Below are 20,252 nucleotides of genomic sequence, written 5' to 3'. Positions count from 1 at the left end.
TTATCTAAATCTCTACTATATTTTTTATCTTCTATCAATAGCTCATACAAAACCCAAAAGATAGTTGTCAAAATAATATTATTGAAAGATAAATTTCATATTATTTGTGTACCTTAAAAGCGATCAATGATCCGTTATCTACTAATTGGAATCATTGCATGAAAATAAAGATTGATTTGTAATGCTTTTTTAAGGTACAAATATTTGTATTTGAGTCCTCAGTATCAAAATATCCAAAAATCAAAACTGGAGATAAATTTCATTGACCGACCGCGCATCCGTCTAGTATTGCCATGTGCATGACATTGTAACATTAACCAATAGAGAAACGTATATGAAGCCCCTGCCAATTGATATATATCATAAAAATTACTTGGTTGAACTTGAAATTAATACAGCACTTGAATTGGATGGATGATAGCAAGAAAACAGAGACCTCTCATGTAATAAATATCACTGAATTAACATTCTAATTTGGTTTGCTAGCCCCCACCACCAGAAATGGGTTGGTAAAATTAGTGGTCATCCGTTTGTTGTTTAGTCACGTGATCTCATTAGGTATGGTCTTCGGCGTCGGGCATGTGAACTTTATTCATCTTTTTCCTAAAACTTGAAATGCGATGGATAATTTCGTGGCCCATGAATTCAACATTTTGGGAAACATAAAATAGGGTCAGATTCAGATAAACAGTCAGAGCGCCAAAACCCAAAAAGAAAATACACTCCAAATGCAGCAGCCCCTACAAAACAAAGGCATCATGAAAACCCGCGAAACATCGAAGGAGTTGCATGTACACGACACCACCACTTCCCCCTTTTGCCGCGTTATATAATATTACTAACTTGTCAGTTTTTTTCTTCCAAAAAACGTTTTCATTCTAGGGTTAACACAAAGATACGACGCCGCATTCAACTTGAAAACTCAATGGACAATGTTAGGGCAAGCTCTGCTTGGGTCGCTAGCCGTTCCTCCCACGTTATCGTCGACTCTGAAGGTTCTTCATTACTAATGTTGTTTTATGTTCCATTTCTCTGTTTCGTCGTTTTTTTATACTATGAAAAATGCTCAAGATTGTTTACTCTGATAACAAAAAAAATGAGTGTTTGCGTTTGTGTTGTTGTTTCCAGGGATTGAGAAAGTAGTGAATACTATTGATACCATTCCTAAGGTGGAGTGGGATTTCGAAGGGATTCACTATTTTGATAATGGACCACTCACCGTTCAATATTTGCTTGTCTTGGACGCTCTAAATTTTTGCTTCTGGCCTGGTACATTCTGCTATGCTTCATTTTGTGCCTGATAGTGACATTGATTATAATACTCTAGTACTTTAATTAAGGAGTTAATGATCCCCTGTTTTGGTTTTATTGTCTATTATTCTGAGTGGTATTCAAATTTATGTATCACATTTGAGTTCATCAGAGTACATGGTTTCCATAGAGGACATTCCTATTTATTGTCAAATATATATTTATCAAGAAGCACTTTATTTGTGTTAATTTGTTATAGAATAAATAAGTTGGTACTTGATATTTATACAGAAATTGGTTTTAGATTCTTAAAGTTATGAAAATGGTTTGTGAATATGCAAGAGAGTGCATGTTTGATTTTCCATATATATAATGTTACTTTTTTTTGCAACAAATATTTTTGTTCGTATGCTTTCAACATTTTTTCATATTAAACTTTGACATTCTTTCTGTTGTTTGAAATGGAACCCTCCTTTCTAAATTATTGACAGATAAGGATTTGAATTATGATCATTTGGCATCTGGGCTAAAGGCAGCTCTTCAAAATGATAAATCTGCATTTGATGCTGATCGTCTACAAAAGTACACTGGTAATTCAGCCTGGACATAGTTTTGCCTATATGCAAATTAACATTCTTGCTAAATTACATCCATTCTAATCCACATGTTTGTATGGAAAATATAATTGTGCAGGAACTTCATCATTAATTTTGTTTGTCTTTTCATAAGAATTGGAATTAAGCCTTATTAAAATTGTGCATGAGACAGGCCTATATATCCATTCAAATGGAGTACTTTTGCTGCTTGGAACTTGTGTTCTTGTTTAAAGTGGTTCAACATGAACACCAATCAAATTGTAGTTCTTCATATGAGAAAACCAAATCTTAGATTTGTGTTAAGTGACAGTATTTATAAATAGACATATCTGCATCTATGTTCACTTCTAGCCTTTTAGTGATTTGCTTGCTCCCAATGACGCACGGATAGTGTAATGACAAATCAGTTCATAATGGTAGGTCCTCAACTACGCGAGCTTTTGAAGTGGCCTAGACCCCTCCCTTTGGAAGATGAACGTGTTCGGTTACTTCATGAGGTAAGACAAACCATTGACGCAGTTACCTTCAATCATAGTTACTTTGGATTTAGCTATGAAAACAAGCATGTCCTGAAGCCCGGTAACTGTAAGTCTAATACAGTTCACATTTATTGCTAGGTTGGGGCTGAATTGGAAAGAAGTTTCGAGGGTAAAGCGTCTAATATTGTGGAGTGTTGTGGAAAATCAGCCATGAATCTTGTTGCTATTATTGCACGTCATTTTCCTGGTATCTTAGTCGTTTTTTGTCTTTTCTTAAACTTCATTACTCAAATTCTGAAAGAAATAATGACCAATCAACTGCTACTTCTTGAAGTTGATATGGGTCATGTGTAAAGAATTTGGTACATTGACTCCAAAATTGAAATGTTTTAGGCTTTAGAGACCATTCCGTTTACAAGGGCCGCCAAGTATTTATATATAAAAGAGCTCAGATACTTGCAGCAGATTTATGGGGTGCATTTAGGGGCCAAGGGTATGGTGAGTTCAAAGACATCAATTCCCTGACTATAATGGCAGACTATATTGTCCCAGCTGTGCTTCGGCAGCTTGGTGTCTTAAAATATAGTCCAACACTTGCCAGTACTATTGAGGCCAGTGGAGAAATAGGTCCAGGGACTGAGGAAGAAGTTGAACTACGGGCTTGCTCTATACATGCTGTGGAGAAAATGAGGGAGCTGATAAGTGCAAAATCAGGAAGACAGGTGAGTTTGCATCTATCATTTATAGCCCATGTTCCATTCACAAGGAGTTCTATCGGTTTCAGTTTATTTAAAACAAATGTGAAAAAACTAAAACACCTGTGATCCCATTTGTAATTTTAAAATTTTCAAACAATTGAATCATTTGCTTATGCCTGTACATATCTCTGTTTCAAATAATTCGTTAATTTAAGGATTCTGTTATGTATTAGAAAGAATTGGTTTCATATTTTATCTGTTATTACTCATGTTTGTGCACTAGCTCATTTTATTTGAAAATAGCATCTTAACCAATTATTTCATCCATTCAGGTACTCAGTGTGGAGCTGGATCTATGGCTCTGGGCCTCTGGTGTTCAGTGTGCATCTCTGCAGCACCACCGAACACTGTCAATATACTATTAAAAGCACATTACAAATGGTAAGTGCTTGTTATCAACAACTTAGTAGTAGAACAAAAAAACTTGGCTATGTTTTTAGGTAATAGTTTAAGATAATATGGATATCTGCCAACTTGGCTATGCTTTAGTCGTATTTTATGTTATAATGAGATGCCAGATCAGGTGCTGTCCAAATGAATTATGAACAACCATTGTTGCATTTGAATTTTAGGATCTTATATAACCTTATAGGGTCAGTAATTAGGTTTGTGGTTGTTTTACAATTTGGCTAGGTAGATAAATTTACTTGTACAAATATAGGTATTGGGATAGCCGAGGTCACAACGGCAGTATATTCGCAGTTTAGCATACACCACAATCAGCCATAGGTTGCATTTGGTCTCTGTGGTGTCAAGGTAATCTTTCATTTCACCCCTTAAAATTTCACACCGGTTGATAAGAAATGAGTTCCTTTTCTTATCAAGAAATCTCTTCGAATTTCCTTATCAAATGTTGCTGTGGAACCACCTATTTTCATTGTTAGAACTCGGATTAGCCCATTAAAATAACAGACCTGAACTTCTCCTGCCTAAAATTTATAACTCGATTTAGGAACAACTTGTCTCGTTGTTTGGTTTCTTTGATGGGTCTGGTTTTCTGAACAAGGTTCCTCAACTGGAATTGGATGATATTTATTCATGTTTATAGCTTCTATTCATAATTTGTGCCAGTTAATGCTGAACTTTTTATAGAAAAAACATTTTTTGAAAGTATTTACTAGACACATACACAGTTTGTTATATATCTGCCCCCTCCCTATAGATATCCAACCCCTCCATCCACTGTCTTTTGGATCTGTCCTTTCATTTGATCAATAAGAATTTTCTAATGGTTACGAGCTACGTCTTTAGGCCCTAATTAAACTTTAGCTTTTTGTTTTTTTTGGAGGATATGGCTGATAATAGTTGATGGTTTGAGTTCTTACGAATCTGGTTATTCTAGGCTTGTTTATTCTACCTCAATGGGCTAAAGTTGGCTAAATTAATAAAAATCATATTAACATTCTAAAGTTAGTCTTCTATTCAAATGGTGTATTATAATATAGAGGAAATAATAAATGGAGTGTAATTAATTATTGTGGATATATTTGATATGAGTTACTTAACACGTGACTTATAAATAAGCAGCAAAGTATGATCAAGCAATTGAAAATTGTATGACGTGATGTGCCCGAAGCTAGGACACTGAGAGTTTTGGACCACATTTGTATGGCTGGAATATAGTAAAAGTAATAATTAAGAACTCACAATTGAGATCAGCAGGCTTACTTTGATTCTTTATAACGCCACCGCCATTGAAGCCCCTCATCTCAATTCTAAATAGTAACTCAGCTTTAACCACTTCAAGGTGCAATTGATTTTCATAGGAAAAGTCCTTCTGTTCCCATGGCTCTTTCACCTCCTTGGGCACCACCACTTTTGCACCTTATTGAGGATCGCTGTGACAAAAATCTCCAACTTGATATGGTTGCATGAAATCTATAGTAGGTGTATTCAGTGAGGGGTTCCTTCAATTGTGTCTATGTATGTACCTTCTCTTTCAGAAATCAGATGGTACTTTTAAAAGTGGTCACATTTCGACAGCTATTCTTCTTATCTAATGGGTGGACCACTCACCATCTAAAAGAAACTTCTAAACATTGTGGTACACTTTGGTTAAATTAATAGTATGGACGTCACTTATGCCTAAAAGAATAATACTTTTGCCTAGGTAATTTAAGGTAAAGTTTCATCCACTCGTGAGGGAATAATATGTGTACTTTATCTTGACCATCGAATTAATCCTAGATTGGTTTGAAATTATTTGATTTACTTCACCAAATGTTTGACACAATTGTGTGATTAAGCCAAAGTACTGTACTTGTGATGCCAATTGATTTGATGGTGAAGGAAGGACTACCAATGAAGTTACTTTTATATTACGAGACATGGGGACCTTAGCATCAACATACGTCATGATTTATTGGTGGAAATTGGACTCAAGCTAACCCAATAGTAACATATTTGTTGGTATTACAAGGACCCTTATATCGGAATCCTTATGATATCGCCTATATTTTCACCATGATTTGAATTTTGAATGTTGTTTGTTTGTATTATTAGGGAGAGTAAATGTATTACGTCTCTTTTCCTTTGGTGGATGCGGTCAATATTTCCATGGTTCATTTATTAGCGCCTTACCTTCCAATAGCCAATGGGTATTAGACTATTAGCTCCACAACATTATCTGATTATAATAATAAAATATTAGCTAAAGCATTCACCAAAATATTAGCCCACATAAAGAAACATATTTGTAATGTATTCTCATTATAATAATAAAATAAAATCATATCATTAATCAATTGAACTCATGCTTTTAGGGAGACTAATTTGGTGGCGAATGCTACGTTGACTACTTTCCTATTATCAAGGGGCTAAATTTTTTAATAGGAATTAGATAATCAAATACTAACAGTAACCACAAAATCTCTAATTTTTAACATTAGTCAACATAATGACTTAGCATTAGTCAGCAGACAATGGCGACTTCTAATCCAGCTTAAGATGTATTCTAAATATTTATAAATCCGTTTTTTAAGTATATTTGTGTCAAAATGGTAGATTAATATTTTGGTGTACGTTTAAGCTCCCAAGTATAGATTTCTCCCAATAATACTGTTTTTAAAATATACGATTTCAAAGATCATACTTAACATCTCGTGTTTAAGTGAACAAGCTCATTCAAGGCTATGTCTAGACATTTTGGACCCTTCATCCAAATTTGTATTTGGAGGGCTAATCAAATATAATAAGTTAATTACCAATTTAGTATTTTAACTTTTTAAGTTTCAAAGTCATTTTCTATGTTGAAGTAATTGTAAGAATATTTATCACCTTATAAATTAAATGATGATCAAATTTATTATTACTGTTTTTCTTGCCTTAGATAACTATGGAGCATAATTGCTTTGATTTTTGTTACGGACAGAACAAAAAATGCTATTGGTGATGGCCAACGAAATCTTAAAATGTTCTTACTGTGAGATTGTGAGAAGAGAGGTGGAGAACTTGGCAAAACCTCAAAGTTTTGAGATGTGTAGCACCCTTGTTCCTAATTTAATCGGTAGTGTTTTAGAAATATAATTAATATGTTTATTTATAATAAATTTATGTAATAATTTTTTAATTTACATTTTTTTTCTCTAATAATTACATGCGTTTCTTTCATTTTACTACCACTATTATTAAGAAGTGATAATATACTTTATAAAACATTCATTAATATTATCTTTATTTTTCAGTGAAACCAATAAATAGGTTTGGTGGAGTACCCTCATCAACATATCTCTGTTGAATAAAGTGATTGATTCCTATTTATTATAAAAAATGTAAACAATTGGAGGTTGCTTGACCTTGATCTCCTACAAGTGTATTTGTTTCATATTTTATGGAAAATTAATGAACTTCAAATGACTCCGCCATAATTCTTTCGAAAAATAAAGATTAAGAATTCAAAGTTAGTGGGCTCATATTTTATATGTTGTTTAAGGTCGTTGGTCGTACATTATTTAAAAATTGTAAATGAACAAAGATGTTACCCTCAGCTAGCTAGAATAGGATTTTATGATATCATAGATTCACATCGTTCAAATTAAAAATGCAGAAACTTGGCGTTGTTTATGTTAGTAAAAGTCGAGGAACAACCGAACAAGTTGTAGCAAAATGTATGTGGATGTGTTGGGAAGAATAGAAACTTAAAATGATTTGATTTTCATGCAATTTAAATGTCTGAACTGCTACGTAACTAACATTGATTGCTTGAGTTTCTTGATCACACAGCACCGAAATGTTATACTGTAAATCTTTTTAGGCTCTCTCACATATCGTCATTTCATAAAACATAAATGATAAATAATATAATGATAATGTATAATAACCAAGAATGCATACATTTTTTATCTTTATTTTACATCATTTATTGTTTTTTTAAAACTTTATGCATAACCTGAGAGTAATATTTGATTTCATGGGGTCGTTGGTAATATACAGTACACATATATAAGAAAAAATTTAGACCAGAAAAGCTGGCATAATTCATATACACCTAGATTATGTATTGTACATTATTAATTCATGTCGACTTTTTTGTAGAGATTAATTCATGAGTTATAGTTATTCAGTAATAATACGATTGAAGTATTGTATCGTCTATCTACGTTCAAGAGTTTTGGAATATGACTGACATTGCCTATTGAAATAGAGTGTAATATCTGGTATAAGTATAAAAATTTATACATAACTTTTACATTATCTATTATTTATTTAGACTAATTTTTATAAAAAATCAATAATAATAAAATATTAATAATAGATAATAGTATATAAAACTTATATATTTTTTTTCCTGATTGAAATACCACTAGCTGACATGAAACTATGATGGCCCCAAAAGAAAATAGAGGAATTAATCGAACGGTGGAGGAACATTGATCCGCGGAAACCCGGAGCCGCTCACGCCCAATACTTTGGAATCTCACACTTTTCTATACAAACACAGAAAGAGGCAGTCTCCTCAGACATACTTTGTCATTCATGACTCATCACACTCTCCCCCTTTCTCTCTCCTTTACTTCATCTAACCTAACCATAGTTAATTACCAACCCCACTTCCCATTCACACCGCTTATTTATACCTCAACTCTACCTCCACCGTATTTTCCATTCTCTCCCTTTTCTTTTCTTTATGTGAGGGCCTTTTGCAACCATCTCTAATAATCTAATAATTCTATTTCCTTTCCGTTAAAGAGGCATGAGTTGCAACGGGTGCAGAGTCCTTCGAAAGGGTTGCAGTGAGTCTTGTATTTTACGCCCTTGTCTACAATTTATCGACACTCCTGAAGCCCAAGGCTATGCCACTGTCTTCGTAGCCAAATTTTTTGGCCGTGCTGGTCTCATGTCTTTCATTTCCAATGTCCCCGTAACCCAACGACCTGGTAACTTTTTTTAACTTTATCCCCTTTCTCTTTCTATTTCTGTTTTCAAAATCTTTTCAACTAATAACATTTCTTTTCTAATATTCAGCTTTGTTTCAATCTCTCTTGTTCGAAGCTTGTGGACGAACGGTTAACCCTGTCAACGGTGCCGTTGGGCTTCTCTGGACTGGAAATTGGCACGTGTGCCAGTCGGCGGTTGAGACGGTGCTCCGTGGTGGTACCCTACGGCCCATGCCGGAGCTTCTCGCTCTTGATGCGCCCACTCACGTCGCCGATGATGCATCGGAAGGTGAAGTTACTTGCACCGACATGTGGAGGCTACGAGATCCGAACCCGAATTTCCGGTTCACCAGTTCGCGGTCTAAAGTTTCTTCTGGCGTAAAACGCAAGCGATCGGAGGAAATTGCCGATCTTGATCTCCGATTAACGCCAAGTTTTGTGCAGAATTCGCCGGCGTACAGTTGCCGACGAGATATTCGCCGTCCTGGTACGCCGTCGATGAATTCAGAGGAATCCGTCACAACTACGGCGTGCTTGGATAGTGGGCTCGTAGATCGTTACGCTCAGGGCAGAGACAGAAAAGTCCTCAACCTTTTCATTTGAGGGTTATTCGCTTTCTCTCATTAGTGAGGTTAAATACAAGCGTAGTAGTATAGTATTTATATCTTTGTTACGCTTTTTAAAAGGCTTTGTTTTGAGAAGAGTGTTTTATCGGAATTTAAATCCGATGAAATTTTGTATGATACCGACTCAGGATTTCTCTCTTTAATGTCCATTGTTGATGGAGAGAAAGATGAGGGTTCGTCGGTGAGATAATTTTAATTTTACTTTATTTATGATCCTTCAAACATGTTTTGGTGCATGGATCTTAATTAATAATTAAATCATGTATATTTCTTTTTTGTCGGTTTGATTTGGGTGAAGTAAAAAATTGAGTAAATGTTCACTTTAGGAAAATTATTGATTTGATTTCAGTTATTTAATGTTTCCAATTTTTTATTACAATTTTTTATTTTTTCAAACTAGAATTTACAAGTTTGATGTCAATTTAAACTAAATGATCTGCTGGACTCGTTATTATTTTTTTAAACTTTGCTATTAGAGAAATGGGTTTTATGTTACAAATCTAACAAAAAAAATAACTCAAAAATAATTTGAACGTTTAAAAAAATTAAGATATATATGAAGCAAAGAGATCACAAGTTAATTACATATTATCAAAATTTTAAAAAACAGAAAATAATATTCTAATTAATTTAGAATTGAAAGTGGGTCACCATAAGGACATAATATCTTAAGAGACATGTGATATCTGTATCTTAAAAACATAGAATCAGGTAGAGTTCTAAATAGTTAGACCCCAACTTAGTGGCGTTCCAAGTTTTAAGTTACACCGTAAAATTTGACCTGATCCGTTTGCGACAGACATGAGGTAGCTGTCTGTGACTCATGACCCACCCAACTAAAATATCCTTATCTTTATGCACTTCATGTAGCGTGCAGGAGTAACTACACTGCAATACTAAACTGCATCTATCTAGTCATTTGGAGTTTAGTAAGACATGGTTTCCCAGCTTGTGATAATATGGGTGTTTGTGATAAAGCAATTCCCGTATCTACCTTTATTTAGTTTATTTTAATTTAATTTATTCCTAATTTATATTTATCTTATTGATTTTTTTATTATTATCTTATTATTTTAATGTCTTCTATAATAAAATGTTTGGACTATGCTTCTACACACATGCCCAAATATGTTGGGCCGGCCACGAGAACTTAGAAGGTCAATGTGTCGATCAATGTATCAGTCATCATATAAATACTAGAAATGATGAGATCTAAATGGATTTGAGATTCATAATGATTAAGGTCCAAAGTATAGTCTATATGGAACTTACAACAAAATATTAGTGGCTATATAATAGGCTCATATGCCTGTTGTATAGATTAATTAAAAGGATAAAAATATAATATCACCTTGATGTTATTGAACATTCTTTCAAAGCAACATAAGTTCACTTATATGGTACAAATAGTTGATGTCATATACACACAAAAACATTGTCATCCTTTTGACTTCTCCCTATTTTACCCTCTCTACCATATAGTTATCGTCCTTAAGCATCACTGGCTTGATAAGTGAAGTCTATTTTTAGGTTTCCACTGAAAGCAGATCAAAGTTGTATATCAACTTAGATCAAACATTGTCTAGGTACTCCATGGCAGGTTTTCAATCCATTTCAACAATCATCTCCTCTACCATACAAATGGGATGTTATCTAAATAATTTCTTAAACATAAGAGATACATGATGGATGGAGTATGTCATAATGATTTAGATTAATTTATCTTATATTGAAAATATTTTATCTTCATATATTGTCTTTCCAACCACTCTATATTTTTGTTGTTGTCTAAGCTTAATCCACACAAATTAAAAAATATTAATTAACATTGTATTTGGATTAAAATACTTCTATTTGTTTTAGAGAGAATAAAATCAAACTTTATTAATTAAAAGAGATAAAGATGTATATATCAATAGTTTAAGAGATTTTTACATTGTATCATTCATCATTAATGTTTTATTATTATTGATTCTAAAATAAAAATAATACAAAATGAATGATAAATCATGTACTGATCGTGTATAAATTTTTATATTGTCAATACATACATATTACACTCTAATTAAAAACAAGATAATGGGAAGTATGATTATTAAACGTAACATAATTGATTTTTTTTCAAACCTTTAAATTATGAAGCAACAAATTTTTTACAAAAACAAGTTAATAAACAAACGATTCCAAAGGATATTAGTTAATTTTTAAAAGATAATAATACTCAAGTTAATTAAAATCTAACATGTAATAAATACCTTACCTAACAATTGTTTTAAGAAAGTTTATTTAATTATAACTTTATACCTTTATAATCTAGGGTAGAAAACTAATTAAATATTGGAAATGATATGAAATTATTTTATTTGAAACATATAAATTTTTAGTATTAAATCTATACACTGATTATGTAAAGATATATATTGTCATTGTGTCATTTGCTGTTTACTTGGATTATTTTAAAAAATCAATGATGATAAAAATGAATTATAGATGATACAGTGAAAGTGTAAAAAACTCTTATACAGTCAATATATATATTTTTTAATCATAATTTTTCTACAATTTTTAATGTCTATGTGTAATAATATCTTCTTTAACGTGTCGCACTTATCCGAATTGGGGGAAATGAGTGCGAGCCACTCAGGTTCATGAGCACAAAGTCAATTACAGTGATATTTGTAATTGATGGATAATCTTATGAGAGAGATGTGGAGAAAAGAACGTAAACGAACCCAATTGTGTGTTGATTTGAATGGAAAGCAAGTGGAGCATATGGCTTTTCTTCTTGCGATACTGCGTCTCGCCGCATTTGCCATGGACCCCACTCAACTTTCTCCCATTTGCAATGTGGTTCCCACATACACTTCATCTTCCACTACGTTTTCGTCGTCTCCTCCTCATAGTTCATAGGTACCAATGTCGGTAGTTTTATATTAAGTCCTTTATCTATAGTCCAAATTATTTTATGTTTGACAACCAAATGAAATTATAAATTTAACTTTTTTTAAAAAAATCAAAAATAGAATCTCCAAAATCTTAAGTTGGATTTATTTTGAATTAGCTTATTTTTTCCCTTCAATTTTCCACTTCTCATTTTATTCATCATTAAACTTGATATTTGTGTATTATTTATTTTATGAATTGTGTAATTCATGTTTAGCAACTTTTATTTATTTATGTGTTATGTTGTTTCTTAATATTAATATTGATTTTTATATCATATTTTATTTTAATATATTTTTATCTTTTGTTATAAAATAATAAAAATTAAAAATTATAATAAAATATACATAATGATAAATATTAAAAATATATATTTAAAAATAGTGAAAACAATAAAAATAATTATAGCATAAACAAATAACCTCATACTATTTTCTGTAATTTACTATGTAAAAATACAACATTTCTACTTTACATAAACAAAACAAATTAGTTTATATTTAATTTCAAGCTAAAAAATCCAAACATAAACTAATAATAATATCACACTTTATAAACTGAAAGTAAAAATATAATTCGTACTAATTCTTTTAAACTTTTACTCCTCAATAAGTATTTCGGCCATGTAGACTGCAATGACCCAAATAACCTTCACAATAAATCAAGCTATTCAGTTGGGTGTGCTTGCTAGACATTGATTAGGTAATCCAAACGTCTTGTTAAAGTGAACTTGTATCCTCCAAGGATCATTATGTAACTTGTAATGCAAAACCTAAACACAAAATAAACATGTCAAAATTTAAAATACAAATATGCACCAATAAATTGCACAAGTTCATTTATTTTCCACTTTCCACATAATGTATGATACAATATTATGCTTCTACTCATCCATAGTTTCTGCAAATCATCATGTATCCAGTTTTGGCTCAAATAGAGGAGCTTCCTTAAGAAATTACCACGAACAAATTGCAAATTGTGATTCTATAATAAACTTCTGAAGGGTTATATTCTTAGGAAATCATTTGTCTTGTCCTAAATCTTATAACATGACTGAATTTAGTATTGGAAATTGATCGTCTTTATGAATCAAACATAATTTGTTTTCTCCTTTCAAGATGTATTGTGCTAAATGATGTTTCAAAGGAGGATGTCTAATTAACCCTATGGAAAAAACAAACTCCAACGAAATCTATTAAAAATCATAATTAACATGGTTCTATTAGTTGTCGTCAAAATAGTTTTTTCAATACAATAAAAATTTGGATTACTAGTTTTCCTTATTGTTTTCACGAGGAGGGGCATAAAATTAGTAATGTGAGATCAATGTGAATTTATTTATTTTACTTCCCACATTGTTTCATAAGGTTTGAGCATCTTGTATTTTGTTGCTAACACCTTCCATTATTATATATATACATATTCTAAAATTGTTTTGACAAAGGAAGATAAATACCTGCATTAAAGTGGTGAATACGTCGTCTTCTGTTAGTTTAGATATTTCCACTGCCCAATTGTCAACACGTCCGTAAACAGCTTTTTGCCTTTCAGCTTCAAGAAGAATAGAATCACGATAAAAGAATCTTTGCCATATTTTCTGAATATTTGCTAGCTTGAATTTGATCTCTGTGTCATTGAATCCCTGAAGATAGTAGGCCAGTAATCACACAAACAATCTCGAATTCTTGATTAAGACAACTTTATGTGATTATTGATTTAAATGTCAATTAAACTAGTAGTTAATACACAGAAATAAGAAATATAACATAAATAAGTACCCGAAGAATCTTTATCAAGTTTGGAATTTCAACTTCAGGAATTCGAACAGCAAAGCTGTCATAGTTGAAGACATTCTCGTATGGTAGAAAAATCCCATCCTACAGAAAAAGGAAACAAAAAGACCAAATGCATGACGTTACCATCATTGATAATTCCACTGATTTTAGTCTTTCAAAAAGCCATTAATGGAAAAAGAGAAGACCCTAAGTAACTACCTGAATGATAACCGGAATGCACCCTTGCAAAATACTATCTTCCATACGTCCACTCCAACCATCACCAGGAAATACTCCACAGAAAATAGAATTAGCTATCTCCTCATGATACTTATCAGTACGTACTGGAGTCACAATTACATCATTTGCATATTGTTTCCCAAGTTTTCCCTCCTTGTTAGGGCTTGATCCAAACTCTTCTGCCACTTTCTCCCTCACACCCATGCTATACCTGCATTCATTTCTGACAAACTTGTAACTAGATCTTCTTTAACATGCTCATAACATTAAAAAAGTAATTTTGGGTGACAACATGATTAATCATGCTCTTTTTTTTGGTACTACTTCAATCTATAGATAATAAATTAATCCTTTTCAAGGTGAGGGTGTGTAACTATTCATACCAATAAATGTTATTTTCAGGAATCAAACGATTAATCTCTTAGACTTTCTAGAATCATATTAGTTGACAAGGAAGTGAGAAATTATTTGTTTCATAAAAAACTGGGTAGAAGGAAAACACGTTTTATGACACATTAAACACCGCATACTATAGCTACCTTACAAAATTTCCAAATCAGTTCTCTAGTATACTTACCAATCTTCTCCTCTTCCATCATCGTAAGCTGGTCCTAAATTCCCATTAAAGTAGAACAACGTCTTCCGCTTCTCGTGTGGCCTGAAAACAAATCACAATAAGTTGCATTGTTATATAGCTGAACCAGGTTGATGAGATAATTAAGCGAATCGAACCAGGTGTGAATTTCTCCAAATTTTTTTACCAAGCCCAAAGTTTTGAAGACAACACATCAACATCAGGCTCTTTCCAAGCAGGAAGCACAAGATCCTTGTTCGGGTCAAAACATGGATGAACGCCTCTTCTATTAGAAGGAATGGTATCCCAGTCATCACCCCAATAAGCTGTGGTTGAGTGATCATGCTTTGTATTTGTGTTTCCCCAGTGAACTAACATCATGCTGTTCCATATCTCCTTAGGGGCATAGCAAGCACCTTCATCCCATGAAAAGAACTGTCTTCAAAACCAAATTTGATATTTTTAGCACGTGCTTATCATACAAGCAAATACAATTAACTTTACATCATTAGACTTACCCAGATGTGGTCCCTTCCAGATAAGCGATTCCAATAAGGATATTTCTCAACAATGTGGTTATATGCATTCGTATAATATTCCAAAGTCAGATAGCTCCTCAGATTATCAGGTTCCTGAATGTTATCGTACAAGAAAATGTAAGAAGAGTTGAGAAAAGGAAAAGGTAATAGTTGAACTCGTGATTTGAACTATGATAGTTGATTCTTAATACAACACACCTTCGTACTCAAGTGAGGAGAATCATCCGCACGGACTATGATACATGAATCAAGAACAGGAACAAAGAAAAAGTCTGTTTCATCGCCATTTAGAGTTCGATGAGGACTTGCTAACATACTCTCATAAATTGCCATCTGCATATAGAAGCAGCATCACTAGATAAACTGAAACTGAAATGAAAAAAACTCTAAAAATGGTTAATGTTTAAGGCCACTGGTCATACCATTATAGATCTTTGTTTGGATTATATAAAATAAATATTTTATGTTACTCTTGCGTCGCAGGCCTTTAAAATTAGTACACCAAAAAATCTTAAAATTGACTAACATAAATACCTGGGCACCATATAGTTGATCTGTCCAGATTGTTTCGTTGTTGGAGCCATATAATCTATTTACGCAATCTATGTTATAATGTCGTCCCTATAACAAGCAAAATGATTGAGAAAAATTGGATAACAAAACATCAGAATTTGCTCCTGAGATGTAAACAAGAGTGAAAGTGACACTTAAATAATCCTAACCTCAAAAAGCAAGCTGTTGAACTCTGGAGGCAAATCATAAACATATATAAGAGGCCTTTTCTTTGTCACCACAACATTTAGATTAATATTTTTTCCACTGTCATGAAAATTGTTAGGAACATCAACCCGAGCAGGACGAAGCCAACTAGGCCACTCTCTTGTAGAAGATATCACTGATGGAACACTGCAATCTACTCCATACCAACCATCTTCACACTGAAAATACACTATGTTCAGTTTATATACTAACACTAAAAACAGGCATCCCGATTTATGAAACTCCCATCTTGTGAAGTTTGGGAGGGTAAATTATTACAAGACATGAAACATAAAATTGTACAATTTATACAGAACAAAATGTGACAGTGGTTTCATTTTATCTTGCTACAGTTGCCCTTGAGAAACTAACCAATGACAATGTTGGACATTTTTTGGGCTGATAGTAGTATGTTTTAAAATTAATAATATATCTTGGCAATAGGCATGTGTGTAGACATGAGAAGTATTTGATAGTAATGATATAAAATCAATCATCTAATCTTCAAAACCTTAAAGTATGAGGATAAGATGAAGAACATGTAAGCAATAACAAAATTGTATCTTGCAATAACTTATCTTATTCCATTGTAGTTTGATGTTTGAATTGTTTTTACTTTAATTTATATAAATTTAGGATTTGTTGCACATCTATTATATTTATATGATTATGAAACTTAAACTAATTAAAGAATGCTTTCACATTACTGACGAAAATAGAGCATTGTGTTTTAGACTTTGTAAGTCTCAAAGGAGCTACAAGTAGGAGTGGAACTGAACTTCTTAAGAAATCTTATATCGATTTTTGTACAAGCACATACCTCATGCATTGTTGTTTATAAATGTCAATGGCTAGTCATAAATTACTATGATAGTAGAAGAATATGTACCTTTGCTTTGTTACAAAAGCAATCACTAATCAATCCAATTTCAAAAGTAGTGGGATTTGACCATACGTCGTGGAACACTTTTTTCATTTCAAATATTTTCACTAAACTAGAATAATTTAAAATAGGAAACTAAATGTTTGAAACAAAAAATATATTCAGTCGCCAACAACCTTATAAATGATTTTAAGGATTTTTATAATGAACATAAATGTTTGAAAATTTTCATTCTATCTATTATGTTTTATTGGTTACTAAAGATTTTATTCTTAGACTCATACATCATAGAGCACATCTGATTTATGATTAGTTAAAAAATATATTTAAGTTAAAAAATTAATAATTAACTATTTTTCTGATCAATTATAAATAATGGTACATGCAATAGCACAATTTGTGAAACAATAGATGTGTACCCCACATGTCATGAATAAACAACGGGGCAATAGGGAGAGTGCGACACACTCACATAATGGGCTTGAAACGAACAAAGATTTTTCTCAAATCATTTAAATGAAAATATATTATGTTAATTAAAAAATTTAAACATTTATTATCATTGATATTTTGCTTGATCAATATCATTGGCTGTGACAAAATTTAAGACAAAAAAATCTTTATTAGGCTGAAACATAACATATTGTCTAGGGGTGAAAGGAAGAGAATAGCTACAGAGGGAAAAGTGAGCAAAATTGTATTTAAGGGGAAGTGAAGAGAAGAGTGGGGAATTAGACAATTGAAATTGAAGTCGAAAGGCCTAAATCTAGGGGAGGATTGTTCACTATTGACAAATCTTGTAATCTTGTTTTTCACCATTTCAGCAAGAGTTAGATTCTCGAAACATATTCTCCTAGCAATTGTCTTGGGACTTAAAAAAGCAAGATGTAAATTTAAAGGCATATGATCCACAATCTTAGAAATATAAAAAGCATTAAAAGTTTCATTCTTTTATAGTTAATAGGATATTTAGGCATATCTATTATGAGGATTCATCATTACTCTTTTAATATTGTTGTTTTCATAACTATGATGTTTTTTTCTTTCATATTTTGGAATATAGTGACCATACCTCCAAATTTAAGGTTGGATACTACTCATTATTTTGAAGTTCCTAATAGTAATGTCACATTAAGGAACAAAGGAATCACCTGACAAAATCCACCACGACAATGGCCATGTCCAGAGCACTGATTAATACAAACAGATTCCACAGGTATTTCACAAAATTGGCCCTCATAACCATCATAATTGCATTCACACCCCTCTTTGACTTTCACCTTTCCAGCATATGCTTCAACTGGGTCCACATTACACCAACCTGGTATGCTACCATTTGTTGTGAACACATCATGGTCAACTTTTGTCCAATCCACTTCCTTTTCACCATCACTGAAATAGGCATAAATATAATAACTTGATAGGTATTCATGGAAAATATTAGCCAAAAAAACTCAACAGTGAGAATTTGATATAACATACATAAATTGAAATCCACATGACCATGTCAATGGTCGATTGGGATATTTTGTGCCTTCTCCACAGAAGCACATTGCTCTTGTTTTATCACAGTTGTTGGTTGGGCAAATTGAAGGAACCTCTTTCCCGAATGGTTCATTTAGTGATCCTGGGTAGTTGCATTCCAATTTCATCGTCTCAGTGCAACCATCTCCTATCAACTCAAAAAATAGTTATGATTACATACCAACTAATGAAATAAATATGCTTCCTTCAACAATCAAACATACTCATAAAAAGGTACCGAACACATTATGCATTTTTCTTTAATCATAACTATATTCACAATAGAGACATACGAGAAAGAAAGAATTTCCAAATGAACTTGTATGATATCATTGTTGGACTAGATTCTGCTGTCCCCAAAGTATATCTCAAATCTCAAAGACAATGAAAGAAAACAGAAAAAATAATTAACATGTCATGTTTTCATTTGTTTAGATATGATTTGGGATAACGGTCGCTTTTCCTCATCAATCATACCAGTTAAAGTCACTTAGATGAAAGGAGGCAACTCACCAGTATAACCATGAAAGCATCGACATTCTCCCAACTCTCTGTTACAAACGCCCAAGCCGCTACAACCATTTTTGCAGTTATTGCCACTTATTTTCTGTTCACAGACCATATTCACGATATTATTCAGGAGCAAAAAAGTACTTTTAGTAACTAAATATACAACCATTAAAATCAGAAAACAAGGTTTCACTTGTCACACCTCAATAATGTTAACTTCCTTTGTAATAGAATCACAACTTGCAAGCCACTTCCCAATCTTAGCTTTCCAAGGTGCACCCTGATAAATAAATTCTTTGTGAAAATCAACTAGTAAACAATGCTTATGATTAATAGCAGATTCTCCCTTGTCAAGGTTGTTCGTTAGTTTTGTTGACGAGTTACTTGAAATGTAAGAATCACGAGCTATACTAAAATAATGGGTAGAATGTGCCAAAGGTAACAAAAACAGATGCAACACATAACCGACGGCGAGAGTGAAGGTGATTATTGTAGCCGCAAGAAGCCAAGAAAAACTCCATTTTCTGATGGGGAATGAATCTAAGAAGTCTCTGGCCATGCTCAACCACTCTATAACTTTATTTTGGTAAAGAATAGCAAAGTTAGTCTAATTAATTTATTGTATAAGAAATAAATAAATAACTACTATAAACTATAAGATAATAAAGACTCAAATAATAAATAAACTCTTTAAATTCTAATTAGAATAGTTATCTCACAATCTAAATATCCTCTAGAACCACAACACTATACAAGGTTTTCTGATTATATGGCCATATTGACATTATAAACTGAAATATCAACATTTGCATCATCATTTCTTACAATGAACATAACCATAGCCCATACACAAATATAGAAAAAATGTATAAAGCTCACAGTAGTCAAATTCATTTAATACCAATTATATACTTGCTATGATATTATAGGATGAATCAAATCTCATCATTTATTAAAGCATTATATTCCAAAATTATTATAATATCAATTACATGAGTAATATTATCCCCCATGTTGTAGCAATGGGAATGTTTCACACATCAATACAAACTAAATAGGAATATATTAGTCAAATTATATTTCACTTTAATATCATTAAATAATATGCATCCATTAACAACAACAAATAGGAAAAGAATGTAGTATAAAAGAAATGCTACACAAAGACTGCAATATAATAGTGTGAAAACTTAACTTTGTCTCATTCAAAATAATTAAAAAGAATAAAATAATGATTTCCAAAATGTGTCATTTTTAATTAAAAATAAATTTATTAGGTAATAAATATTATTTATGTATAATATTAAATAAAACTAAAGTGTACCATATAATTATTATTATTAATATATTATGATGTTTATTTAAATAAATAAAGTTGACTGGATAAAAATATCATCAATATTTTAAGAAAACATTTGGC

The 20,252-nt window shown here is 32.1% G+C and overlaps 3 protein-coding genes across 4 annotated transcripts; 2 read left to right on the top strand and 1 right to left on the bottom strand.

Annotated features, from left to right (window-relative positions):
• On the top strand, positions 620-14,820 carry LOC109348804 (UPF0553 protein-like). Of its 2 annotated transcripts, XR_002107802.1 has the most exons (9): positions 620-791; positions 883-995; positions 1,129-1,269; positions 1,743-1,841; positions 2,268-2,344; positions 2,465-2,573; positions 2,720-3,048; positions 3,357-3,575; positions 14,809-14,820. XR_002107802.1 is itself a non-coding variant. In XM_019589368.1 (8 exons), coding segments are annotated over exons 1-8 (963 nt in total). In that variant the 5' UTR covers positions 620-789; the 3' UTR covers positions 3,450-3,771. The 2 variants fall into 2 exon arrangements, 1 of the variants encoding a protein (XP_019444913.1); XM_019589368.1 differs by lacking the exon at positions 14,809-14,820 and having other exon boundaries at positions 3,357-3,771.
• On the top strand, positions 8,215-9,344 carry LOC109348805 (LOB domain-containing protein 37-like). Its single transcript, XM_019589369.1, has 2 exons — positions 8,215-8,459; positions 8,548-9,344. Exons 1-2 carry the CDS (start codon positions 8,276-8,278, stop codon positions 9,060-9,062), a joined length of 699 nt encoding a protein of 232 aa, XP_019444914.1. The 5' UTR covers positions 8,215-8,275; the 3' UTR covers positions 9,063-9,344.
• Positions 12,634-19,391, bottom strand: LOC109348802. Its single transcript, XM_019589367.1, has 14 exons — positions 19,035-19,391; positions 18,836-18,929; positions 18,281-18,470; positions 17,950-18,190; positions 15,879-16,094; positions 15,691-15,777; positions 15,355-15,489; positions 15,136-15,249; positions 14,805-15,052; positions 14,621-14,701; positions 14,023-14,254; positions 13,807-13,905; positions 13,485-13,670; positions 12,634-12,800 (listed from the first exon to the last, which is right to left on the bottom strand). The coding sequence occupies exons 1-14, from the start codon at positions 19,389-19,391 to the stop codon at positions 12,699-12,701; spliced, it is 2,382 nt and encodes a 793-aa protein (XP_019444912.1). The 3' UTR covers positions 12,634-12,698.

The sequence above is a fragment of the Lupinus angustifolius genome, chromosome LG06 (genome assembly GCF_001865875.1).
Source record: "Lupinus angustifolius cultivar Tanjil chromosome LG06, LupAngTanjil_v1.0, whole genome shotgun sequence".
NCBI lineage: Eukaryota > Viridiplantae > Streptophyta > Magnoliopsida > Fabales > Fabaceae > Lupinus > Lupinus angustifolius.
This window is presented reverse-complemented; position numbering and strand designations above follow the sequence as displayed.

Coding starts and splice junctions, on each gene's coding strand:
- LOC109348805 (XM_019589369.1), top strand. CDS start 8,276: ATGAGTTGCAACGGGTGCAGAGTCCTTCGAAAGGGTTGCAGTGAGTCT. Junction 8,460..8,547: donor CCCCGTAACCCAACGACCTG/GTAACTTTTTTT, acceptor TCTAATATTCAG/CTTTGTTTCAATCTCTCTTG.
- LOC109348804 (XM_019589368.1), top strand. Junction 996..1,128: donor CGTTATCGTCGACTCTGAAG/GTTCTTCATTAC, acceptor TGTTGTTTCCAG/GGATTGAGAAAGTAGTGAAT. Junction 2,574..2,719: donor TATTGCACGTCATTTTCCTG/GTATCTTAGTCG, acceptor GAAATGTTTTAG/GCTTTAGAGACCATTCCGTT.
- LOC109348802 (XM_019589367.1), bottom strand. CDS start 19,391: ATGGCCAGAGACTTCTTAGATTCATTCCCCATCAGAAAATGGAGTTTT. Junction 18,191..18,280: donor TCATGTGGATTTCAATTTAT/GTATGTTATATC, acceptor TGCCTATTTCAG/TGATGGTGAAAAGGAAGTGG. Junction 13,671..13,806: donor ACTTGATAAAGATTCTTCGG/GTACTTATTTAT, acceptor TACTATCTTCAG/GGATTCAATGACACAGAGAT.